Source organism: Astatotilapia calliptera, chromosome 15 (assembly GCF_964374335.1).
Source record: "Astatotilapia calliptera chromosome 15, fAstCal68.1, whole genome shotgun sequence".
In the NCBI taxonomy this organism is placed as follows: domain Eukaryota; kingdom Metazoa; phylum Chordata; class Actinopteri; order Cichliformes; family Cichlidae; genus Astatotilapia; species Astatotilapia calliptera.
In genome coordinates this window covers 1732646-1754767 of record NC_137436.1, presented here as the reverse complement: position 1 = coordinate 1754767, position 22122 = coordinate 1732646, and the positions used below count along the sequence as shown (strand labels likewise).

General features: G+C 45.2%; 1 protein-coding gene and 1 long non-coding RNA gene across 3 annotated transcripts in view; one reads left to right on the top strand and one right to left on the bottom strand.

Moving 5' to 3' along the window:
- Positions 1-4901: 4901 nt before the first annotated feature.
- LOC145420515 (uncharacterized) lies at positions 4902-8375 on the top strand. Its single transcript, XR_013901837.1, has 3 exons — positions 4902-4966; positions 6605-6705; positions 6790-8375. It is a non-coding gene; the product is annotated as an uncharacterized LOC145420515 (long non-coding RNA).
- Positions 8376-11377: 3002 nt separating this feature from the next.
- The window catches only part of flrt2 (fibronectin leucine rich transmembrane protein 2), a 51194-nt gene continuing 40449 nt past the window's right edge, over positions 11378-22122 (bottom strand). Inside the window, exons 1-2 of one of the 2 annotated variants that reach the window (XM_026142286.2) lie at positions 21041-21761; positions 11378-18726 (exon numbers count right to left, since the gene is read on the bottom strand). In XM_026142286.2, the coding sequence (XP_025998071.2) occupies positions 16290-18272 (1983 nt within the window). In that variant the 5' untranslated portion in view covers positions 18273-18726; positions 21041-21761 and the 3' untranslated portion in view covers positions 11378-16289. Of the gene's footprint in view, positions 18727-21040; positions 21762-22122 lie in introns of those variants that run through there. The other variant, XM_026142287.2, reaches the window with a different exon arrangement.

Sequence of the window (22122 nt, the reverse complement as noted above, 5' to 3'; positions counted from 1 at the left end):
CTCCGCCACTTGGCTGCGCCTAGAAATCCTGTCCATAACAATTATGAACAGAACCGGAGACAAAGGGCAGCCCTGGCGGAGCCCATCACCCACCGGGAACGAGTCCGACTTATTGCCGGCAATGCGAACCAAGCTCTTGCAACGGTTGTATAGGGATTGAATGGCCCGTAGCAATGGGCCAGACACCCCATACTCGCGCAACACCTCCCACAGGACACCCCGAGGGACACGGTCGAATGCCTTCTCCAGGTCCACAAAACACATGTAGACTGGTTGGGCAAACTCCCATGCACCCTCAAGTATCCTCGAGAGGACAAAGAGCTGGTCCAGTGTTCCGCGACCAGGACGAAAACCGCATTGTTCCTCCTGTATCCGAGGTTCGACTAGCGGACGAACCCTCCTCTCCAGCACCCTGGCATAGACTTTCCCGGGGAGGCTGAGGAGTGTGATCCCCCTGTAGTTGGAACACACCCTCCGGTCCCCCTTCTTGAAGATGGGGACCACCACCCCGGTCTGCCAGTCCACAGGTACTGCCCCTGATCTCCACGCAACATTGCAGAGACGTGTCAACCAAGACAGCCCTACAACGTCCAGAGCCTTCAGGAACTCGGGGCGGACCTCATCGACACCAGGGGCTCTGCCACCAAGGAGTTGTTTAACTGCCTCAGTGACCTCGCCCCCGGAAATTGGCGGGTCACACCCCTCATCCCCAGACTCTGCTTCCTCCCCGGAAGACGTGTCAGTGGGATTAAGGAGGTCCTCGAAGTATTCCTTCCACCGCCCGACAATTTTCTCAGTCGACGTCAACAGCGCTCCGCCAGCACTATACACAGTGCAGGTAGAGCACCGCTTTCCCCTCCTGAGACGCCTGACGGTTTGCCAGAATCTCTTCGAGGCAGTCCGAAAGTCTTTTTCCATGGCCTCTCCGAACTCCTCCCACACCCGAGTTTTTGCTTCAGCCACTGCCCGAGCCGCATTCCGCTTGGCCTGTCGATACCTGTCGGCTGCCTCCGGAGTCCCACAGGCTAACCAAGCCCGATAGGACTCCTTCTTCAGCCTGGTGGCCCCCTTCACCTCTGGTGTCCACCATTTGGTTCGGGGATTACCACCACGGCAGGCACCAACCACCTTGCGGCCGCAGCTCAATGCAGCAGCTTCGGCAATGGAGACGCTGAACATGGTCCATTCGGACTCAATGTCCCCAGTCTCCCTCGGAATGCTGTTGAAGCTCTGCCGGAGGTGTGCGTTGAAGATCTCGCGGACTGGAGCCTCTGCTAGACGTTCCCAGCACACCCTCACTACGCGTTTAGGTGCGCCAGGTCTGTCCAGCGTCCTCCCCCGCCACCTGATCCAACTCACCACCAGGTGGTGATCAGTTGACAGCTCAGCCCCTCTCTTTACCCGAGTGTCCAAAACATATGGTCGCAGGTCTGGTGATACGATTACAAAATCGATCATCGACCTACGGCCTAGAGCATTCTGGTGCCACGTGCACTTATGGACACTCTTATGTTCGAACAGGGTGTTCGTTATGGCCAAACTGTGATTAGCACAGAAGTCCAATAACAAAGCACCGCTCGGGTTCAGATCAGGGAGGCCGTTCCTCCCAATCACGCCCCTCCAGGTCTCGCTGTCGTTACCCACGTGAGCATTGAAGTCTCCCAGCAGGACAACAGAGTCTCCAGGTGGAGCACCTTCCAGCACCCCCCCCCCCCAGGGACTCTAAGAAGGCTGGGTACTCCGAACTGCCACTCGGCGCATAAGCGCAGATGACAGTCAGGACCCGTTCCCCGACCCTAAGGCGCAGGGAACAAACCCTCTCGTCCACCGGGAAAAACCCCAACGTACCGGCAGCAAGCCGAGGGGATATAAGAATACCCACCCCAGCCCGCCGCCTCTCACCAGGGGCAACTCCAGACTGAGACAGAGTCCAGCCCCTCTCCAGGAGACTGGTTCCAGAGCCCAGACAATGCGTAGAGGTGAGCCCAACTATATCTAGCCGGTACCTCTCAACCTCACGCACCAACTCAGGCTCCTTCCCCACCAGAGAGGTGACATTCCATGTCCCTATTGCCAGTCTTGGCAGCCGGGGGTCGGTCCGCCAGGGCCTCCGCTCCTGGCCGCCACCCGGCTCACAATGCACCCGACCCCTATGGCGCCTCCTGCGGGTGGTGGGCCTGCAGGAGGATGGGCCCATGTCTCCTCTTCGGGCTGTGCCCGGCCGGGCCCCATGGACTAAGGCCCGGCCACCAGACGCTCGCCCTCGGGCACCCTCCCCGGGCCTGGCTCCAGGGCGGGGCCCCGGTAACCCTATCCCGGGCAGGGTAAACTGTTCCCTCGATATTCTTTTCATGGGGGTCTTCTGAATCGCTCTTTGTCTGGTCCCTCACCCAGGACCAGTTTGCCATGGGAGACCCTACCAGGGGGCAAAAGCCCCCAGACAACATAGCCCCTGGGATCCCTGGGACACACAAACCCCTCCACCACGATAAGGTAGCGATTCAAGGAGATGTGATTTTTTTGATGATCTAAAACATTTAAGTGTGAAAAACATACCAAACAAATAGGAAATGAAGCGGGGGCAAACACGGTATTAGTGAATGAGCCCCACTGTTTTCATCTTCTTAAGAAAAATACCAAAAACTGCTCCAAATTTAGATATCTGTCTGGATCCAGGCACTCAATTCATGCATTGTGCTAGTGGAAGTTTGGTGCTTGGAGGGGGTATACAGCCTCACATTGATCCTAAGACGGGCGAGGACCCTTTGGAAGCCTGTGGCCTGGAGCACCTAATTGGATAATCTGTTCGTGGCTGTGAGATATTTGTATTAATAGCACATCATTTAATCTAATAACTGTCATACCAGAGCTGAGGACCAAAACAGGTTTATGTTTTTCTGTATTGCCTAAACTGTGACAGTAGAATAACTGAAGCTGTATATTTCATTTTATATGCAATGTATTTATTAATAATACAGCATTTAGCTATAACTGCAGCTTATCTCGTATGCAGTTTATAAATCGACAGCTCTTCGTTAAAACGGTGCCTCAGGCTGAAACCTCAATTCAAAAGTTTCTAAATCTACTCTGATTGTATACATGAGCTGCAAAAACACACAAGAAAACTCTGAAAGAGTATCAATGTTTCTAAAGGTAATCCATATTAGAGTGCAGTATTTTCCCTCCACATCAGTATTAACACCTCTTTAATCACAAGCCACTCAGCACTTTGCAGAGCAATTGAAGAGGTAAGGCGCTGGAGTGTTGTTTGCTTACATGTTTACAGGCAAACACCATCATCATCACCACCAAGTGTTTGACTAAGCAGATGAGTGACGAACAGTGAGCCCGTCATAAAAGGACGGCGCTGATTGAGCGGTATCCAATCAGCAGCTGCTTTTATTCCTCTGTGGTTTTCAGGGGTTGTCTGTGGCTAATGACTCACCATTGGAGTGCCTCCACGTCCCATGGAGAGATTCAGATCTGCAGGCCAAGCTTGAACGCTATCAGATGCTTGTGTGTGAACACCAGTGGCGTCTGTAGCATATGCTTAATTGGCAGTTTGAGCCTCTGCTCTGCTGTGTGTTCCAAGTCATTAACATGTAATGTGCACTCCGGACCCGGGGCTCGTAAGAACCATTCCTTGTCGCCATAACATTTAAACAGTTTTGAGGCGCACTTCCCCCAGCTGTGAGACAAAGAGCTTCTGCTTTTTGTCGTGCAGTCTCCTCGCCAGTATCGCCGTGTGAACTGTCACCACCTCTCCCCCAGCGAAAGCCTCCTTTCACTGCGTTTTCTCGTGGGATCGCGCTCCCGTTCGGGCCACGGCTGTTTTTTGTCTCTGCTATTTACAGCAAAAAAGGGAGAGGAAAGAGAGAGGATGGGGAACAGCCAGAATTGTTAACAGCTTGTTAAACATGTCTGTTTAATTCAACACCACTCTCACCCCTCGGCCGGCCTCAAATGCAGCGTTTGTCTTCTCTAATGCTAATGCACTCAGCTTTTATAGTCCAGATATAGAGAAAATCAATTCATAATATCTCGCTGTTCTGTGCTTTGAGTGGATGTGTGAGACCCTAATGAGCTCCCAATTTAGACTGAAATGTTTGTTTGGGGCTGGAAAAATTTGAGAGGAAGTAGGCAGGTTCAGGGAAAAGACCAAAAAATAAATAAAAAGGCGTTTAAGAGAATAAAACAGGCACTTTAATTCCCAACAGGTTTAGATATTTTGTGTGTGCAGGTAGTTAAAGAGTGGTGGAAACCTCAGCAGGACATTTACTGTATTCCTCAAAGTAAAGCGAATGCTACAGGAATCATCAATAAAAACATGCACTGTAGCTAACACGCACACAGCGACACACATACTTTGTTAAAAATCATGTGAAGAGCTTAGAGCTCATTAGGTACTGCAAGCTCCGGGGAAAAAGAAAACAACTATTGCATGACAGGAAATGAACAAAAATAATATTCTTCAATTATGTGGAAACCAAAATTTTCCACATGATTTAGAATCAACATGATCACGAAGAGATAAATATTTGGAAACAAGTGTCTGGATTTTTCCCTTTTTCCCTCTGCTTTGGGAAGAAAATATAAACTCTGGTATTCAAAAGAGTATGAGGTCAAATTAGGGATACAGAGTATTTGTGGCAACAGTGTTACATGCCAGGATTGCTGGATTACCCTAAGACCCTCCCCCAAAAAACTGCCTAAAGTTGGAGATGTGTCTTATAGAGATTTACATGATAATGTTGAATATTGGAGAGACTCATATATTTGTATTGTTCATGCTATGAATGTTAAGAGACATAAAAGTATAGGTGTCTAAGCCTGCATTCTTTGAAATGGTCAGCAGGGGGCATTAAAAAAGACTTCTGATTGTTTAGAAGTATATGGACAAACGGAACTCCGCCCCCTGCTCTGTGACTTCCTTTACAGCTTTATGGGCTCAACACCTAGTTTCCAGGTAATCCTGAATAAAACCTGAGTGTCATTTTTTTAAATTAGCGTCATTTTAGAATCAGAAAGGAGGGCTATCCAGTGTACACTTTGATTTTAGATCAGATCAGCGCCCAATGGGAATGGAGAACACGCTTCAAACTGGGTCGTCAGTAACCAGTGCGTGAGATCATGGTGGCGCCGTCCATAGTTTTTACTGTCTACATTAAGAAAGCTAGCTGTAGTGCGTTTTCCTGTACGTAACCTACAGGTGTATTTCAACAAGATGAATGTATTTATAAGCTTGTGCGCTTTTGGCTACCTAGCGCCCACTTGCAAGGTGTTAGCATAAATATCCTGGGTGTGATGTAATGTTTACTGTAAGCTCAGTGACTGCATTGTCCAAGCTGACAGGAAAGGCTAAGAAGTGTAACCATGACCTTTTGTTCATATCCACAATTTGATTCACAAACAGCAAGGGTGTCATGAAGGAGTCAGAGAGCGCGAGCTTGCATCATTAACTGCTACTGCTGCCGATAGGAGTAGAGCGTCGAGAGTGGACGTGATGCGGACAGGTGTTACAAACTGTTAGCCAATAATGTTCGTCTTTATACCACAGATAATCCTCCAATCTGAAACACGGCATGATCAAGATTTACAAAAGAGATTTACTTTTTTTATTCAGTAGAACCCAAAATGAGAGACTGAGCCCATAACCTCCACAAGACAGTGCATAGAGAGGTCAAGACCTATAGACTCCTGCACAACATATTCCACATGTTCTCCTTAATGATTCATCATTTTTTTATATACTGAAAACAAACCCTGCCAGTCAGAACCAAGCTGTCATCCCACAGAGAGCGTCAGCGATGACGGCACTCTCGCAGCTAAACATAAATAGAACTTCTCAAAGGTAAATCAAGTGAACTGTATTTATTTAAGAATCCCTTCTTTGGATGCAGTTTTGGATCAATTCAGTGAAGTCGATTAAGGACGTGCACAGCAACTCGTGATTTCTAACAGACTGTAAATGAGCGCACATCAAAAGCAACTTTCCTGCGTTACATCGACTGCAGATGTTTGCCTGGCGACAACCACTCAGCACTCTTTCCATCACAAATGGGGGAATGTTTTGCTCATCAAAGCCGTGTTTCTGGGCCAGCAGTACTGCAGCACCACGGGTTTTACTTTCTCCAAGGAGGGTATTTATGACTTCGGCCTGAAGAATGCAGCTGTGAACAAGGAGTTCATGACTCGGGGAGATTACGTGACTCGCAACGATCCTCGCTGCGGTCTCGCATCGCAGTTGAGCACTTTCTCATGTCGCTGTGGTGAAACTTGGAGGCAGCTTTGTATGCAAACCTACATTTGCTTATTCGATAAAGTACGTAGAAAAGTAGAAAGCTGACAAGATGAAATGAAACACAACCAGCACAGGTTGCTAGTCATTCACCAAGCTTAACTGCCAGTTAAATCAGTTTGGTTGCTGACGTTTTATATATCACTATTGGACCATTTCAAAGCAGTGGTGAGGTTTGACCCACGTCACACTCGGCTGGGGACGATGGATAATTATCATATTTTAAATCTTGTTCTGAGGAACCTATTATAGCTCCAGAAAGGCGCAAACTGGCTAATATTATTTCTTTGTCTTTTGATTGGTCAGATAAACACAGCTGAGGTGAAACTCAAAGAACAGCCAGTTTAGTCTCAGGATTTCCTTCCATTGGTGATATTCACCCTCATAGACGCTTCAACCCTACAGAGGTTAGATTTTCTGCTTCTTTTTAGATGTTTCTAAATGTAAGCAAAAGAATAATTATAACACATTTTCTTTTGCTTTCTCTAAAGCAAAACTTCACCCAATCGTCTCAGCAGAGCTTCAGTGATGTCGGTGAACCTCTCTGGGCTGAGACCTTGCACATGCTGAACTTAGATCTAACATGAAAACAAAGAGAGAGAGACCATTTCCTCCTGGTCACCTCCAGAAAGCTGGGAGAACTTTGCTTTCACTATTCATCACAGTCTCCATTCATTATGGGCACTACCAGACGGCGAGTAGCGCTCAAGGTCACAGCTGCTCAGTCCCACCTGCAACGGCTACTCCTCTGACCCACTGGCCCGGCATATGGAAGTGCTATCTTGCTCCGTGTGCTCCAGGAGAGAAAGTTAAACTTTAATCTGGCTGGCTACTGGGGAATTTGCTCAAAGTTTCCTTGGCAGGTGGCGTTTTAATTATTTAAAATGTTCACATTTAGTCTTGCCACAAATGACTTCTGAAGAACAACAACTCGAAGCCAGAACGACCAATTTATTCCATTTCGCCCTTCCTCCTTGTTGTGATTGCTGCGCATGCATAAACATCTTCTCTATTAAAAAAAACTCATCCAGCTCAACATCATTAATATTGTATTTTTTTTTTTTTAATTTCAAGCGTGCCAGACGCACAATTCCTTTCAATCAAGCAAACCAGACAGAGACGAAGTGCTGTTCAGGTCCAAGCCAATTATTCCTCTATACTTGTGTTAGAAGACATCACCTTTCTTATGATAACAGGCTCCCCGAGGAAGCCAACACCGCAATGTAAGCTAGACAGAGAAATCACCAATTAGCATACAAATGCGCACAAGTTCCACTCTGCACAGCTTCATGGAAAAAAGACAGTGAGGACATGTACATATATTGTGAGCTTGAAAAACAAGCTAAATTAGCAGGTCAACGTGAGAGTTTTTACCTGGCAGTACGACACAGAGCTGTGCTGTTACAGGCGTCCAATCAAAAGCAGTTTAGGCAGCGTTTCAAATACTGTGGATGCTGCAGTTTGTAATAATCTCTGTAAACTCATTGAGCTAGCATGGCAGGTTACTTATCTTTCTATGAAACATTAAAACCAACATGCTACACTTCATAGATCTCAATAAATATACATGTTTTTCTTTCATGTGAGGCACACATCCTGAGGGGGGTGCAAGTGAGTTGGCTATAGAAAGTTGAGACTGTGAGTTAAAAGTGCATTCAAACCTCTCAGCACACAATATGCATCATTAATACTTCCACTTTAAAAGACGGGGTTGGATAAAGTGGGCCTACGTTTGTAAAATGTGCAACATTATACTTTCTATTGATGCACAAAGTGTCCAGATTATGGCAACAGTAGATTTAACACGAGGCCAAAATAAGACAAATAATATTAGTAGATGGCAAAACCTATTAAAATGATTACTAACCATCTTGATTCATACCTTAGATACAGTTCACTGCAATCTGCTACCATTGGCCGGTCAGCTCTATTATTGCCTCCAGGAAACTGCCGCAACACAAGCTGACCATTATAAGCTTCACAATTGCACCATTTGTTGCAATTGTTGTCTGGTTGTGGGTTGCATCACACTGTAAACAGCGGGGGCTGCTTTTTAGTGTGTCTGCACCTGTAAACACCACCCAGGTCAGGCAGCCACACAGCAGTTTTCAGTGTAACCCCTTATCTTGTCACCAATTACAGTGCTCAGTATAGCCGGTGGGCAACTTTTCATAAGTTGTAAAAGGGAAGAAAACAGTTCATATTATGGAGAGTGCTGCAGTTTTTAAAGGCAAGTCTCCTCACAGACACTAAACAGCTTGTCAGGCCTGATTTAATGCACTCATTTCAGTGCTGAAAATGTCTTTCTTATTTTAATGGTGCCGAGCACATTTTCTGTGCTGGGATACAGAGAAAGAAAAAAAAGGCTGTTCGCAGCTCACATGGCAATCTGTCGCCGAAAAATCTAAATTCAGAAGGACAAATTGAATTTACATTTCAAAACGGTCCACTGATCGACAACCGCTGAAAAGACCACCCCGCGTTCAACCCTTAAACACTGCCAGAGGAATTCCTGCAGTGTCAGTGCTGTGTTTGCTTTAAACTCAGAACATCACATTTTAATGGCCGGCATCAAAAAGGGCGAGCACCTTCAGCAAACAGTGTCGCTTCGTGAAAGGGAAAAGTCGCCGGGCCTTTTTTCCTCCTTCACCTTCACGCAGGAATAATCACACACAGTGCTGCCTGTTCAGACCAATTTTCCATTCATTTACTTTCCATATAATTTCATCACACAGCAAGGTGATCCTAAATTGATTTGGGTGGTTTTTACTTAATGTTCATTGTGTCCACTCTTGGCAACCAATAGGCGGAGTCCAGTGACCCATTGTGACACACAATTAGCCCGACATATTGTGAAAGAGGCAAAGGCTTCACCTGCATTCAGGCTTTAATTAAACACTACTGAGGGCAATGAAAGACGGGATAACGCTGGAACGCAGCTTTAAACCAATCAGTTCAATGTTAATTCTGCCAGATGTCGACGTTTGTAATACCTGGAATAAGATTGCTTTAATGACTTTTCCACCATATTGAGGCTGATTAGAAGATGCTTAAATGTGGATCACAAAGTAAGGCTGTTATGGAGCTTTTACAAGGCACAAAATTGAAAATTCCTTTAGGGGAGCGAAAAAAATAAAGCTACTCGGCGCTAACACCTGTTCACGGAACGATTCAAAGGCGGAAATTCACATTTGATTAGTTGCAGCCATATGGAATATGACAAACCACTTTCTTTGAAATGATTTACAGCATTCACAAAAAACATGTTCTAGAAAACTGAGCGTACCAACTCTGTTCTTAGTGAGGACTTATCTCTGAGTTTTCAGATAAGTACTCACTGGGTAGGTGACTACTCAGCAGAGCTTACCAAATCAATAGATAAGATGGGTTGTAGCACAAATAAGAGTTTTTAACAAGAGATTAGTTTTCACCAGACTGTACGCAGAATAGTCTGTCCTTTACTTACAATACATAGGAGCATAAAAGAAATATATAACAGTGAAATGCTTCTTAAGCAGCACTAATATTAAAAAATTTAAGTGTTACAACCCTATAAACTAATTATTATAACTAATGGTTAAGCAGCACTTTATCATAATAATACATGTTATAGGTTTATGCATATAAACGTCCCTCTATAATGCAGAGCAATACTGAAATTAGCTGACAGCTAAGGGAAATAAGAGATCATATAATTAAGTTAGCGAATTTAACAGATTCAGGATATTGTTGTTCTCATTTGCATAGCCTAACGTGATAATCGTGTGGTTAAAAATCAGATTAATTTCTACACTTAATTATGTGTGTTGCTAATTTTAGCAGCGTCTATTTTATACTTCAATGTAAAATATAAAGCAGCAAGAAAACAATAAAGTCAATACTTCAAATATACCTGCTCGATTAAATGTAGGTTTTAAGCTCCAACACTGACAACGGATGAAGCACCGAGTAACGTGTAACTAACACAACGAACTAGCTAAAGTATCGTTAGCTAATTTGACCAGGTTCAAATTTAAGGTCATGTGGTTGATGCGTCTGGAACCTGACATTTAATGTCATAACCAGACCACTGTAACAACTGTAAACCGTTTTAAGATATATAACAATAAAATTAGCCAAAATTAATTAGCTTAGCAAAATTTGACAGTTCTCGGTTCCATTTTTATTTATTCTGAAAAGCTGTTTCTTAACTTTGAATACTTTACATGGTTTGGACGTTTCTGTTAACATATAATTTTCCCTCCTGAAATTGTACTTTTCAACATTTGCTACAGTTTGCTACATTTCTTGATGGCAGTTCTGATTTTCTTGCAAACATTTGTACACATCACTAAAGATTTTAATGATTAATCCAAGCTGCGTGAATAATTTCTTTATGACTAGCTTCACCTCAGTGAAGAAGCCAGTCCTGGAAAATGCACAGGGGGGAGATTATACACTAAATCTTTCAAAGCAAGAGTTGCACAACACAGAAAGAGGGAGGAACAGACAGCGGATGATCCGAGCGCCAAAGCCTCGATTCTTTTAACCACTTGGCCTCCACGTAAAGCCGACAATTCCGCAATAACAAATCACATTTTGACATTTGGGGATTTTAAGAAATATACCCATTTCCAGCTCAAAATACCAGAGTGGCACACCCTTTTGTTTCAGCTGTGGTTAATTGTCATAGTGAATTAAGACTCTGCTAACGTGGGCTTCTTAGCAGGCTGGAGGTTACAGAGGCCACACTGGGATGCGGTCACGTGGAGGGAAAAAAGTTGGACTTCGAGATCGAGCCCATCCTGGGGTTTAGTTGTGCCATACAAGCAGAATAAGAGAGTCTCCTGGATTCTCCCCAGCTGAATGCTAAGCTGCAGTGGCTACGCTAAGACGGCACAAGCTTCCCATATAGAAATAAGAGGATAACTTGGCATGTTGCGCACAGCACAAATCTTTGACACAGTATTGCCAGTGTCTGACCCAAAATAGATTTCGCTCCGAGTGTGTTTTTGGGGAACATGTAGAGCAACAAGAATGCAGGATCACTCCAAAGAACACATTCACTTCTTTGCTGGATACAAGGAAACGAGTGATCGCTCAAATCCAATGGCTCTTTTATTTTCAAAAAGCTTCACTTAAGTATTTACAGTTTGTGCAAAAACATTTAAAGGTTTCAAGGACTTTACATTGTAAGTTCAACCTCAAGGCACATACATGGAACAACATCAATATTTCATCATGAGAACAGAAATTTAACTTTGGTTCCTAAGAAAACGTCTCGGTGTGGATGGCTAACGTAACACTGTGTCTTGGATGAGAAGCCAGAAGCCAGGATGGCGACGTATCCCAACATAGCCATTTTACATGCACTGTAAGTTTCCAGCCTACTTCCTCTACACCAAAGAAAATCTCTGCGTGCTGCATCTCAACCGCGTGTGGCGATCGACTGGGAAGAAGAAATATTTGAAAGTCCAAACCTCGGTGTGATAACAAATGAAAGGCTATGAAGCTAAATACAGTACATGCAAAAAATTCTTGAATGAACATCACTGGCTAATAGATATTTGCAGCAAAGGTTCTGCCTGCAGGAAGAAACGGGCGACTTTCCACCTTTTCAATTTCACGTGTTCTGTCTGAGGTGACCTCTCAATGATTAAACATAATTATTCCAACGTGAATCAATGAGCTTCTCGGCACCCTGAAACTGTAATAAGACGACATTCGCAGCCGTGTGTAAATTCCATTGGCTATGGCACTGCAGTCTCTTGATCGAAATTAAGAGTAATGTATGCTGCAAAACAACCACCAAAGCCTCTTCCCAGTCTGGCTGAATCATTAGCAGTGCACCGCTTAATTTCTGGCACTATGGATGAACAGTCTCTTCGTTAGCTAGTGTGTGTGTCACGCTTCCTGTTAACGCCGTTATTGTTACTGCAGTCGATCGGAGAAATGTGCTTTCTGTTCTTGCTGCCGTCTCTTTATGTCTCATGTTTTCTACTCCCCTTTCTTCCTCCCACTTAACTCCCTCGCTCTCTCTCCCTCTCGTTAATTATTCATTCCTGCATAAAAGGTAAGGCAAATATCTGTCTCCGTTACACATTCACAGACAGGGGGAGATGCTAAATGTTGCAATGGATTCACCTGGCTTGCTTGATCGTGGGACTAAAATAGGGCTTTATATCTAAAATGAAAGAAAAAAAAATCCCAGTGGTAGCATGTTCAAGTGCTGCGTGGGATTATGGTCAGCTGTTAAAGCATGTAGCGAACAGTACATGGTGAACTGTCGGTTAGGTACCCAGCAGGGGAAAGCCGAGCACAGGTCAGGGCAGCCTGGTGTGTCTCGATGGACAGCATGTATTGGGTTGGCTGATATGTGTATTAGTAGAAAAAGAATTAAACAAAAAGTAGAGATACTTTGATAACCACAGAAGATGTAGAACAACTTGAAATAATTTTTAAAAATGATTTACATACTTGAATAGTAGCTGAGGAGTGAAAGATGGGGTTTGCCGTTTTACAAAGTTCACTTTTTTTTTGCTGAGATTAATGAGAAGACTCACATCACTTTCATGTCTGTATAGCTTAATTCAGTGATAAGCTAAAACTGTTATGTTCAACTCACCATTTACCAGCACCAATGCCAACACCACTAATGAGCACATTAGTTCACATTTGTTTTTAATCTGTGCAAAAATATGAAGTCTAAAAACAACATTTTATAGTAAAGTTTTTTAGCATTAGCCTGAGCACACTAGCTATTTTCCAGTTTTCAGACTTGAAGCTCAACTAGGATAATAGGCAGCCAGTGACAGTGTCCCTTATAGTGAGCAGAGTAGTATGATTGTTCCTTTTTCACATGATTGATATTGTGATTATTTTGGTTAAAAATATTCACAAAAAAAAAATACATTTGGATATGATGGCAAAAAAGAAATTAAAAAACCCGACAAATCAATCATCGCTATCAATCATCCTTAGCTTTAAATAAATTATCTAAACCACCTGCATATTAATTGAGAAGTTGGGGAATAATAGGTGGTTTCTTACTAAAGTAAGGAGAAGATTGATGCCATAGACACGAAGTCGTAGTCAAGAGCAGATGAGCTTAGCTTGAAACAGACAGGGCTATGGCTAATCTCGCTATGTCCAATATCTACATTAGATCACATTTGTTCAATCTATACAAAAATTAGAAGTCTAAAAATGACCTTGTGGTTTTACAGCGTAGAAGACTTCATAGACTTGTTTGCGAGTGCAAACAAGCTGTTTACAAGCTGTTTTCATGTTTTTACTTTCCAAGCTAGGTTAGGCTAGCTGGCTGCTGGTGCTAGCACCTTTTTTTAGCATGCTAACAGTAAAGTGGTGTTAATTAGATGTTTTTAATAGATTTTACTGCACAACTATCATGACCAAAAAAACAGATCTGACAAAAATAATGTTGTGATAGCTATAACATATCTGCTATTGGTCCTTGTTCAAATATTGCTATGCTAGCTAAAACGCTTTTCTGAGAAAACAAATTATATATCTTCGGTTTTTGTTTCTTTTTTTTGTGCAAATGAACAAAGAGCTGCAAAGAGTAAATCTGTGACCTAAACACACAACAACTGTACAGCAAAGAACAATTAGGCTACATGATAATATACAATATTCTGAAATGTTACAAAAAGTTTTTATGATGAAACTCTAGTAGATTTTTTTTCAGCTAAACACTCAGAAAAAAAATGTCATTAAAATCTCTGTCATTAAAAAAAAAATTAATGACAGAGATTTTATCTTTGAAAAAGAAATGACCACTTCCATCTAAAAAACAAATGAATTTTCAATACGTAAAAATAATTTTAGGGTGACCTTAAATTACATTTTAAGATGGATGATTTAATTCATTAAAGTATTCAATTAAAGGTTGAACAGATTTTAAGCACTGGAATTGCAAACAGGCCAATTTATCACAAACTGAGCTATTGCTGGAGTCATAGGAAGAGCGCTTACTTTTAATCTCAACGCTTCGCACGAGCCCTTAAAAAAATCTCTGAATTGTAAAAAGTGATCTTAGGTTGTGCCGACTCTGTCGGGTACAGTGCATTTGAACAGCTGAATCTGTGTGCCTCGCAAAGAGTTAAAAACTACCTCTCAGCATGAGCTTCGGGTAGCCATGTGAAAATAAGGCCTACATATTTCTCTCCCTTTTTTGGTTGAGGATTATGGGAAGGGGGGAAAGAAAAGGGAAGCAGCTCTTTAAGCCTGGCCCCTCAAAATAAAATCTTGTCAAATCAAATAAAGCTTCCTTAAGAGGTGCATAATGAAGACCTCACACTGGCACCCTCACATTCGATGCAAAGAGAAGCCACCAACGCTTACAAGCTGAAGGGCAGGGAAAGAGTTTTAACTGAGCCGTGCACAGATCGGAGCGAAGAGTTGGACGCTGACACGGGAAGGCAGACAGAGTGGCAATCATCCTCTCAGAGATGCTGTTGTGAAGTGAGCAGCTGCATTGTTTTGGCTGAGCAAAGCGTGAATGAAAAAGGCCACACTATAAGTGCGGACAAAAGGATAAATAATGAGAAGGTAGATGAAGCGCTCGGTCGCAGCGCAGTGTGCGATCATGGGCGGGGTGCGAGTCCATTGTTGTAATTTCCTAATTTATCACAAAGTCTAATGGACGATGGGACAAGGTTGAGATAAGTGGCTGTATAATTAGTGTTATGTGTGAGCCATATCAAAATTCATCATGCTCTCCACACACACACACACACACACAAATCATCTCATAATGGACCGGAGTGGTGAAAATCCATATCATTTAGCCAGCAAACACAGAAACACTGTTAGTTTTAAATGATTCCACATCATTAAGTAGCCCAATGAGCAAAAATACTCGACACAATGCTGTTCAAGCATGAGTAATGTTGTCTGGGTAATGGGCTCGGGGGAAATGGTGGAGGTAAAGTGATCTCTCTGGCCTGTCTATGTACCACACACACACACACACACACACACACAAAACGCTGAGGAAAACTGCCCCCTTGTGGCCTCACTGGCCAAAACATTTGGGGGGGAAAGAAGCTGAGCGAACGAATGTTTCTTCGAAAGGAAAGGATCAGCAAGAATCAGCACATTCAAGCATGATTTTAGAAACAATAATTTTTCCAGAGCTGTCCAAAACCCACCAATTCTACCTGGAAACAAACAGAACAAAGATGCTTTTAGTGTCAAGGAACTTTCAGCCCAGGCTTTTCAACAACACCGATGATATTCCCAACCTGCATGGCCGTGCACAACCCCCGTCACACGCCACCACCGCCTACCTCTGCTCATTTCCTGCCTTGCTGCCATTAATAAGAACGTGCACTTCAATTCTCACGTTTTCTTTTTTTCCTTTTTAAACACACCGTCACTGAACCAGCGCCATATTTCCTCTAATCAGCAGTGTTTGGATTTCCCCGTCTGCTGTGTTGTTCTGGGGAGGGTGTTTTTATTATTCTTTTGATTTTTTTGCAGGGTTTCAAAGTGTGAAAAGGTCCTATTTTTGCTTCTGTGGTTAGCAAAGGATCCCAGCCCTGCTAAAGCGCCCCCTCCCCCAAAAAACATTTCCAAGGCTGACAGCAAATTTTTTTTTGTCAGAAGCTACACCCAGGGTGCCGTGATTGTACAAATCCATGTTCATGTACAGTACTGACCGTTAAAACAACTTCCAAAACCCTGCTGGTTATAAAAAAAAAGAAACACTTGTATCTGTTTTTCTAGGAATAAAAAAGATAGCAGAGAATCCCACATTATTATCCACAGTATAAATTACATCGTAGACAGAACTTGGAAATATATATAATACAGTTATATTTCACTATAATTTTTTATATTTTTCAATGTCTAGACAAACAGTGTGTGTGTGTTTATGCAAGTCTTTTTGCTTTGTGTGTGTGTGTGTGTGTGTGTGTGTGTGTGTGTGTGTGTGTGTGTGTGTGTGTGTGTGTGTGTGTGTATGCTGCTGTACTGAGTGTCTGCAGCATCACGTGTGGCAGAACTCTGTACTGGGCACGTTGCTGCTCTTGCAGTAGGCTATGCTGTTGTTACTGAGGTGACAGTCTCTAAATCCAATGCCCCCGTTGGGAGTGTAGATGGGCTGGATGCGGAAATCTCCCTTGAGCAGCTGCTCATTGTTCAGCGCCACTATCTGGAAACTGGTCTCAGTCATCTCCAGAATGGAGTTATCCTTCTTGGTTCCAGCCTCGCAGTAGTCGTCTTTTCTCCTGCCGCGGTTGTATTTCCACTTGGTCGAAGACGACCGGTTCTTCCTGTGCATGTGCCAGCAGAACAAGCTGAGCAGCGTAACCAGGACGATAAGAACAGCCCCTCCTATGATCCCAGCCATTAGCAGCGTGGAGCTGATGCTGTCCTGAGGAGCCTGCTCTCTGCCCGGAGGCTTGGTGGTCACTGGCGGCTTGGTCCTGGCCTCGGAGCATATAGTATCCTCCCCAGGCCTATAGGAATTAAGGGTGTCCAGGACGTGCACGCAGATCCGATACACAGACCGGGGATCCAGGTTGGTGAGGCTGATGCGCCGCAGGTCCCCGCTCACCGTCCTCTCCTGCATTCCTTCGTTGATTTGGCTTTGGCCCCTTTTGACCCAAGTGACCTTGTAGGCGGTGACAGTAAAGTAGGAAGCCCAGCTCACGTCGATGTTGGTGGAGTTGACCACGTGGAAGGAGATCTGAAGAGGGTCCTCGTAAGGAGGCAGGGGTCCGGCAGGGTTGTTAAGTAAGGGGGGCAGCGTGGGGGAGGGGGAGTCAAAGTAGTAAGGGATGGATGAAGTGATGAGGGTGGAAATCATGGTGGTGACAGGGGTGGTGGTGGGTGGGGGAGGGGGTGTGGAGCGGAGGGTGGGCCAGGGCGGCTGGTCGGGTTGAATGGGGCACTCAATAATATCCAGCGTGAGCTCTCTGATTGTCATGCCACGCACCTTCTCCGGACTCGAGCACGTAAACCCGCGGGCGTTGACAGAGGAAGGCAGCGATTTGAGCCACACCACCACCCATTTTACGCTGCAGTCACAGCGCCACGGGTTGTTTCGCACTATGAGGTGCCTCAGGCTGGACAGGCCATCGAACACACCTTGTGTTAGAGTTTGAAGCTGGTTGCTGGAGATATCCAGTCTTTCCAGCCTGTTTAGACCCTCAAACGCCGCCACGGGGATCTGGTCGATCTGGTTCTCCTGTAGGCTAAGTTTGACCAGCGACTGGCTGGGCAAGAGAGGAGGGGGGAAAGTTAGTGAATTGCGGGCCAGAGCCAACTCACGGAGGGTGGCCAGGTCCTGGAAGGTCCCTGGTGCGATGCCCTCATCTGTCAGCAGGTTTCCGTCCAGCAGGAGGCGCTGTAGACGTGTCACATTCTGGAAGGCCTCCTCTGCAATGACAGCAATGCGGTTCTCATCTAACCGCAGCTCCTTCAGGTCTTCGGGAAGACCAATGGGAACGCTGCTTAAGTGGTTCTTGGTGAGGAAGAGGAGTTTGAGGCTTACCGCCTCCCTGAAGGCCCCTTCTTCCACCCCTACTGTGGAGATGGAGTTATCGTCAAGGTGTAGCTCCTCTAGTTTAGTCAATTGGGCAAGAGCTGCCTTGGAGATTGTTTGGATATTGTTCTCCTGGAGGTGCAGGACCTTGGTGTTTTTGGGCAGATTCACAGGGAATTCGTCCAGCTGGTTGCCGTACAGGTACACAGTTTCTACGGAGACCAGATTGTGAAGTTCCACAGGGAAACCAGCATTGTTGATCTGGTTGTTGTGGAGGTAGAGGACCTTGTAGCCCTCCTGTATCCCCAGAGGCACTGATGTCAGGCTGCGTTCGTTGCAGTACACAAACCCTTTGTCACAACGACACTCTTGCGGACAAGAGGCACCTGGGCTGAATTGCATTTGGAGGCTTAGGATGACAGTCAACCAAAATTGCAAGAACGAAGCCCAATCTTTATTCCAGGGTCCAGCCAGAAACTCCATAGTGGAAAAACAAACAGGGGGGAAAAAAGGCAAACCAACAATTAAAAAAAAAAAAAAACTGGCGGGAGGGAATAAAAAAATGAAAATCAGAGAGGCAAATGACGTATATATCCACCAAAAACCAGACCCATGAAAATATATAAAAAAGTCCAACTAAGATTGTTAAGTAATGATGCAGTTAGCTGGGAAAAGAGCAGGAAACTGTGGGAGTAATCCTGTAAATGCTAGTCCTCAGCCGAAGAGCGATGGTCTCATTAGTGGTGGCCAGGCCTCCGACTGACTCCATCCATGCTGAGACATCAGACCATAGCAGGACTCTTCTCTCGCTGCTCCATGCAGAGCTCAGCCAGGGCCAATTTGAGTGCCACCGCAGGCTCCGCTCGCCTGTCCGTCACACACTGCTGGTCCCAGACCAGGGCAGAGTCCAAGGGGGGTGACATTTGGATCCAGAGACCTGCGGGAAAACAAAGAGAAGCTAGATGAGTATTTTCAGAGGTGGCCTGTTCTCGGAAAAAAAGAAAAGAAAAATAGGGGGCCTCCCTTTTCCCTCTGTCTCTTTATTTAAAATACAAACACATACCAACTGACTTCCATTTTGCTCCCACTCTTCCCTTCTTTCCCAAGACAGACAGAGGCACAAAACATTGCACTGTGGAATTATGCACTGACTATGTAAAAAAAAAAAGAGTCTGATAAATATTCTGAACAGCTCCTGCACATCCGGTTTCACAGACATAAGGAAGGCTTTTATCCCGTGCGCTCTATCAAAGGCGGTAATAGAGCACTGCAAGGACACACACTCGTGGATTCACAGGGTTTCTCAGCAACATCACCGCTGCTTAATGGAAAACATGCTAAAAAGAGGCGAGGTTAATAAAGATATGAGCTGTCTGTGTGCCAACATGGACACGGAGGATATTTCCTGGGAAAAGAAAACAATGCCGAACAGAAAACAAGCTGCAACAGCCTCTTTTCTGCTTCCCAGCTGCCTGAGCAGATTCTCGAGCAGAGGTACACGGGTAAACACACAAGTGCTTACAGTAAACACAGCCAATTGTTTTTGCCGGTGGCCCGAGGAAGAGCTCGTTATTACGTGCAAGGCCTGAACCTAACGTGGCCAAACTGGAGATTTTGAGGCTGTGGATGTTTGGAAAACAAAGACGAGGCAATCGAGGAACAGAGACGCTGCATATCAGCTCCCCTCGCGCCCCGGATGGAGTGACAAGCACAAGCTGTCAAAAGAAATGGGATTGAAAAATAATTTAGCCCCTCCACCTGCAACAAATGATCGATACAGGCTGTTTTTCCACCTCGGAGAGGTTTGCAGTGAAGCACAAGGCCACTGGATTACAGTAGACCACCCCTCCCTAAAATCCATTATTCCAACTTTTATGAGCCATCAAATATTTCCCTGCCCCCCCCCCCCCCCCCCTTTCCTTACCATAGGTAGCTTTCAGCTTAACTGCAGCTCCACCCGAAGTCAGCATTGGATGACACACGACAGTGGGAACGACTGGTTGAATGTTAAGCACTGCAACGGCCGTGACTGTGGATTAAGGAGCCTTGCAGGGTTATGGGGCCCCTCATCATTCAGCGAGCTCAGAGGAATCTGTTCAGTTTAGGGGCCGTGTTAAACAACTAAATCCAGACTTGGTATATCAGACAAGCAGCTATATTTAGTAGAAGGAGGGGGGAAAGAAAGAAGAAGAAATCTATACGCCTTCATGGCTCCGCTTCCTTAAATTCCTCCATTTGTTTGTTGACTAGATGGAAGCCCGCATGGGCTCTTTGTGGCAGGGATGGAGAAACAATCCTCTGACACACATCTGTGATCTACTTTTCTAAATTGAAAGAGCTAAATTTAATCAAATAAGCTTGTGGTGGTGGGGATAAGCAACCACATGAGGTGATAAAATGTGCTGCCACAGCGACAGAATCAACAGCAGAAGGCAGCAGCATCAAGATTACGATAGGTGCATAAATAAAATGTCACCAAGAATCCAGATTCAAAGAAGCACAGTGTCGAGTTTACTTAACACCACCAAAGAAACACAGATCAATGAGCTGCAGTGGCTTGATAAAAAAGGAGAGAAAAAACTACCCCACCAACACTCTGCTTTTTTTCCGTCTTGATTTTCTTTTTAATTTAATTTTCAGCCCAGGGAGCACAGTTTCTCACCACCAGATGAACGCTGTGATATGTGGCCAGGACAATCCGATTAGAACTGGATTTAGCCCCAGAAACGCAATTAAAAGTTTAAAAATGGATAAGGTATTTAAGAGGCGATAAGAGGCGGATCAGGTACACTTCAAAGGCTGCCCAGTGAGCGGTGTTCATTTGAATGAATTATTTCAAAGCGGGGAACGGGGGGGGGGGTCGAAAACCGTGCAGTGCACAGAGGGTGAAAGCCCCTCTACAAAAAGAAAGAGGAAAAGAAGAAAAAAAAACTCAGGTTTTCACTCGAGTGGGAAAAATGTGGAGCTGCGTGTTTTGTTAGCGCCAAAAACTCGATGAAATGTCTCATGAACCGCACAAATATAAACTGAACAACCGTTTTTCCTTTGCTTTTTCTCTCTAAAAGTGTCTGGGAACCCGAACGCCTTTCCTTACCATACGTAGTTCTGCTGGATGTGGGTTCGGTTACGCTTTCTGCGCTGGAATAATGAATTTCGAGTGAAAAGTGGTTCGTTTAAACGCAGCCCGGGCCCGATGTAAAGCTGCATTTTAACACACACTTTCATTATTGACCGAAAAGCATCCATCGTACCTTTGCTGAGCCTTTATCCATCGCAAACCCCGCAACCGCAGTCAACTTTTCCCCCGTCTTTACGCCTCCGTCCTTCATGCGGTCCTGCTGCAAACCCGTGCGTAAAGCTCTGTTCGGCGACGTTTGTGCGAGTCGGTTCCTACGAGCAGCTCGAACCCGGCGACTCTACGGAGGAGCATATTTGCCCGCATGGGTTATGTCCCCTTCTGCCTCCCCGTGTGTGTCTCTCGGATGTGGCTGCGAGTCCGTCCGCACTGCCGTCGGTACTTTTTTTTCTCTCCTGCGTTTTCCCAGCTTCTAAAAGGAGAGCTCCCTCCGCTTCGACTCAACACCGTGAGCGGCGCAAAAGCACCGGAGACAGCGGCAGGGGGCACTTCTCTCGCCTTCCACACTCTGGCCGAACGGTGAGGACGCACTCGCCGAACTGTCCGCCGCCTGATCCGCCACGGGCCATGACGGCCAGCTGCGTCCGTCCTGTGCGCTGTTTTTGGTGGGGAGGTCAGACTTGCCTTTCAGTGCCTGGCGCAGCTCAGACCCGGACTCCCTGCGAGTTGTTTTCTTAGATGGATTCAGCTGATAGTGCGACGTGCCTTCTCCGCTCACCTCTCTCTCTCTCTCCCCCTCTCTCTCTCCTGTCCCTCCTCCCCTCCTCAGAATAAAGAATGCATCTCCTCCAGAGCGGCTCCGTGATGGCTTTAAGCCACAGATCCTCCCCGCTGCCCTCACACTGCAGAAAATAGTTTGTCTCTCAAACACACTCTATCCCCACACACGCTATTTTGCCCGGCCTACCTTAACCCTCGCCACTGATGTCAGATCCGAGCTCCCCAACCCCCCCCCCCCCCCCCCCACACACACACACACACACACACACACACACACACACACACACTTTCATTTTAATCACAAAATTCCGAAATTAGTCCTGGAGTCACATTCCCGCTAAATAAAAGCAAAAGGAAAAAAATCTGCCTTTCCTTCTATATCATCCTGGATTTTAATTTCCAGTGTCAGGCAAATGGGGCTTTCTCTTTAGCTACGGTGCTTCTGTGCTGTTCTGTTGGCCCGCTGTAATGTCTTAG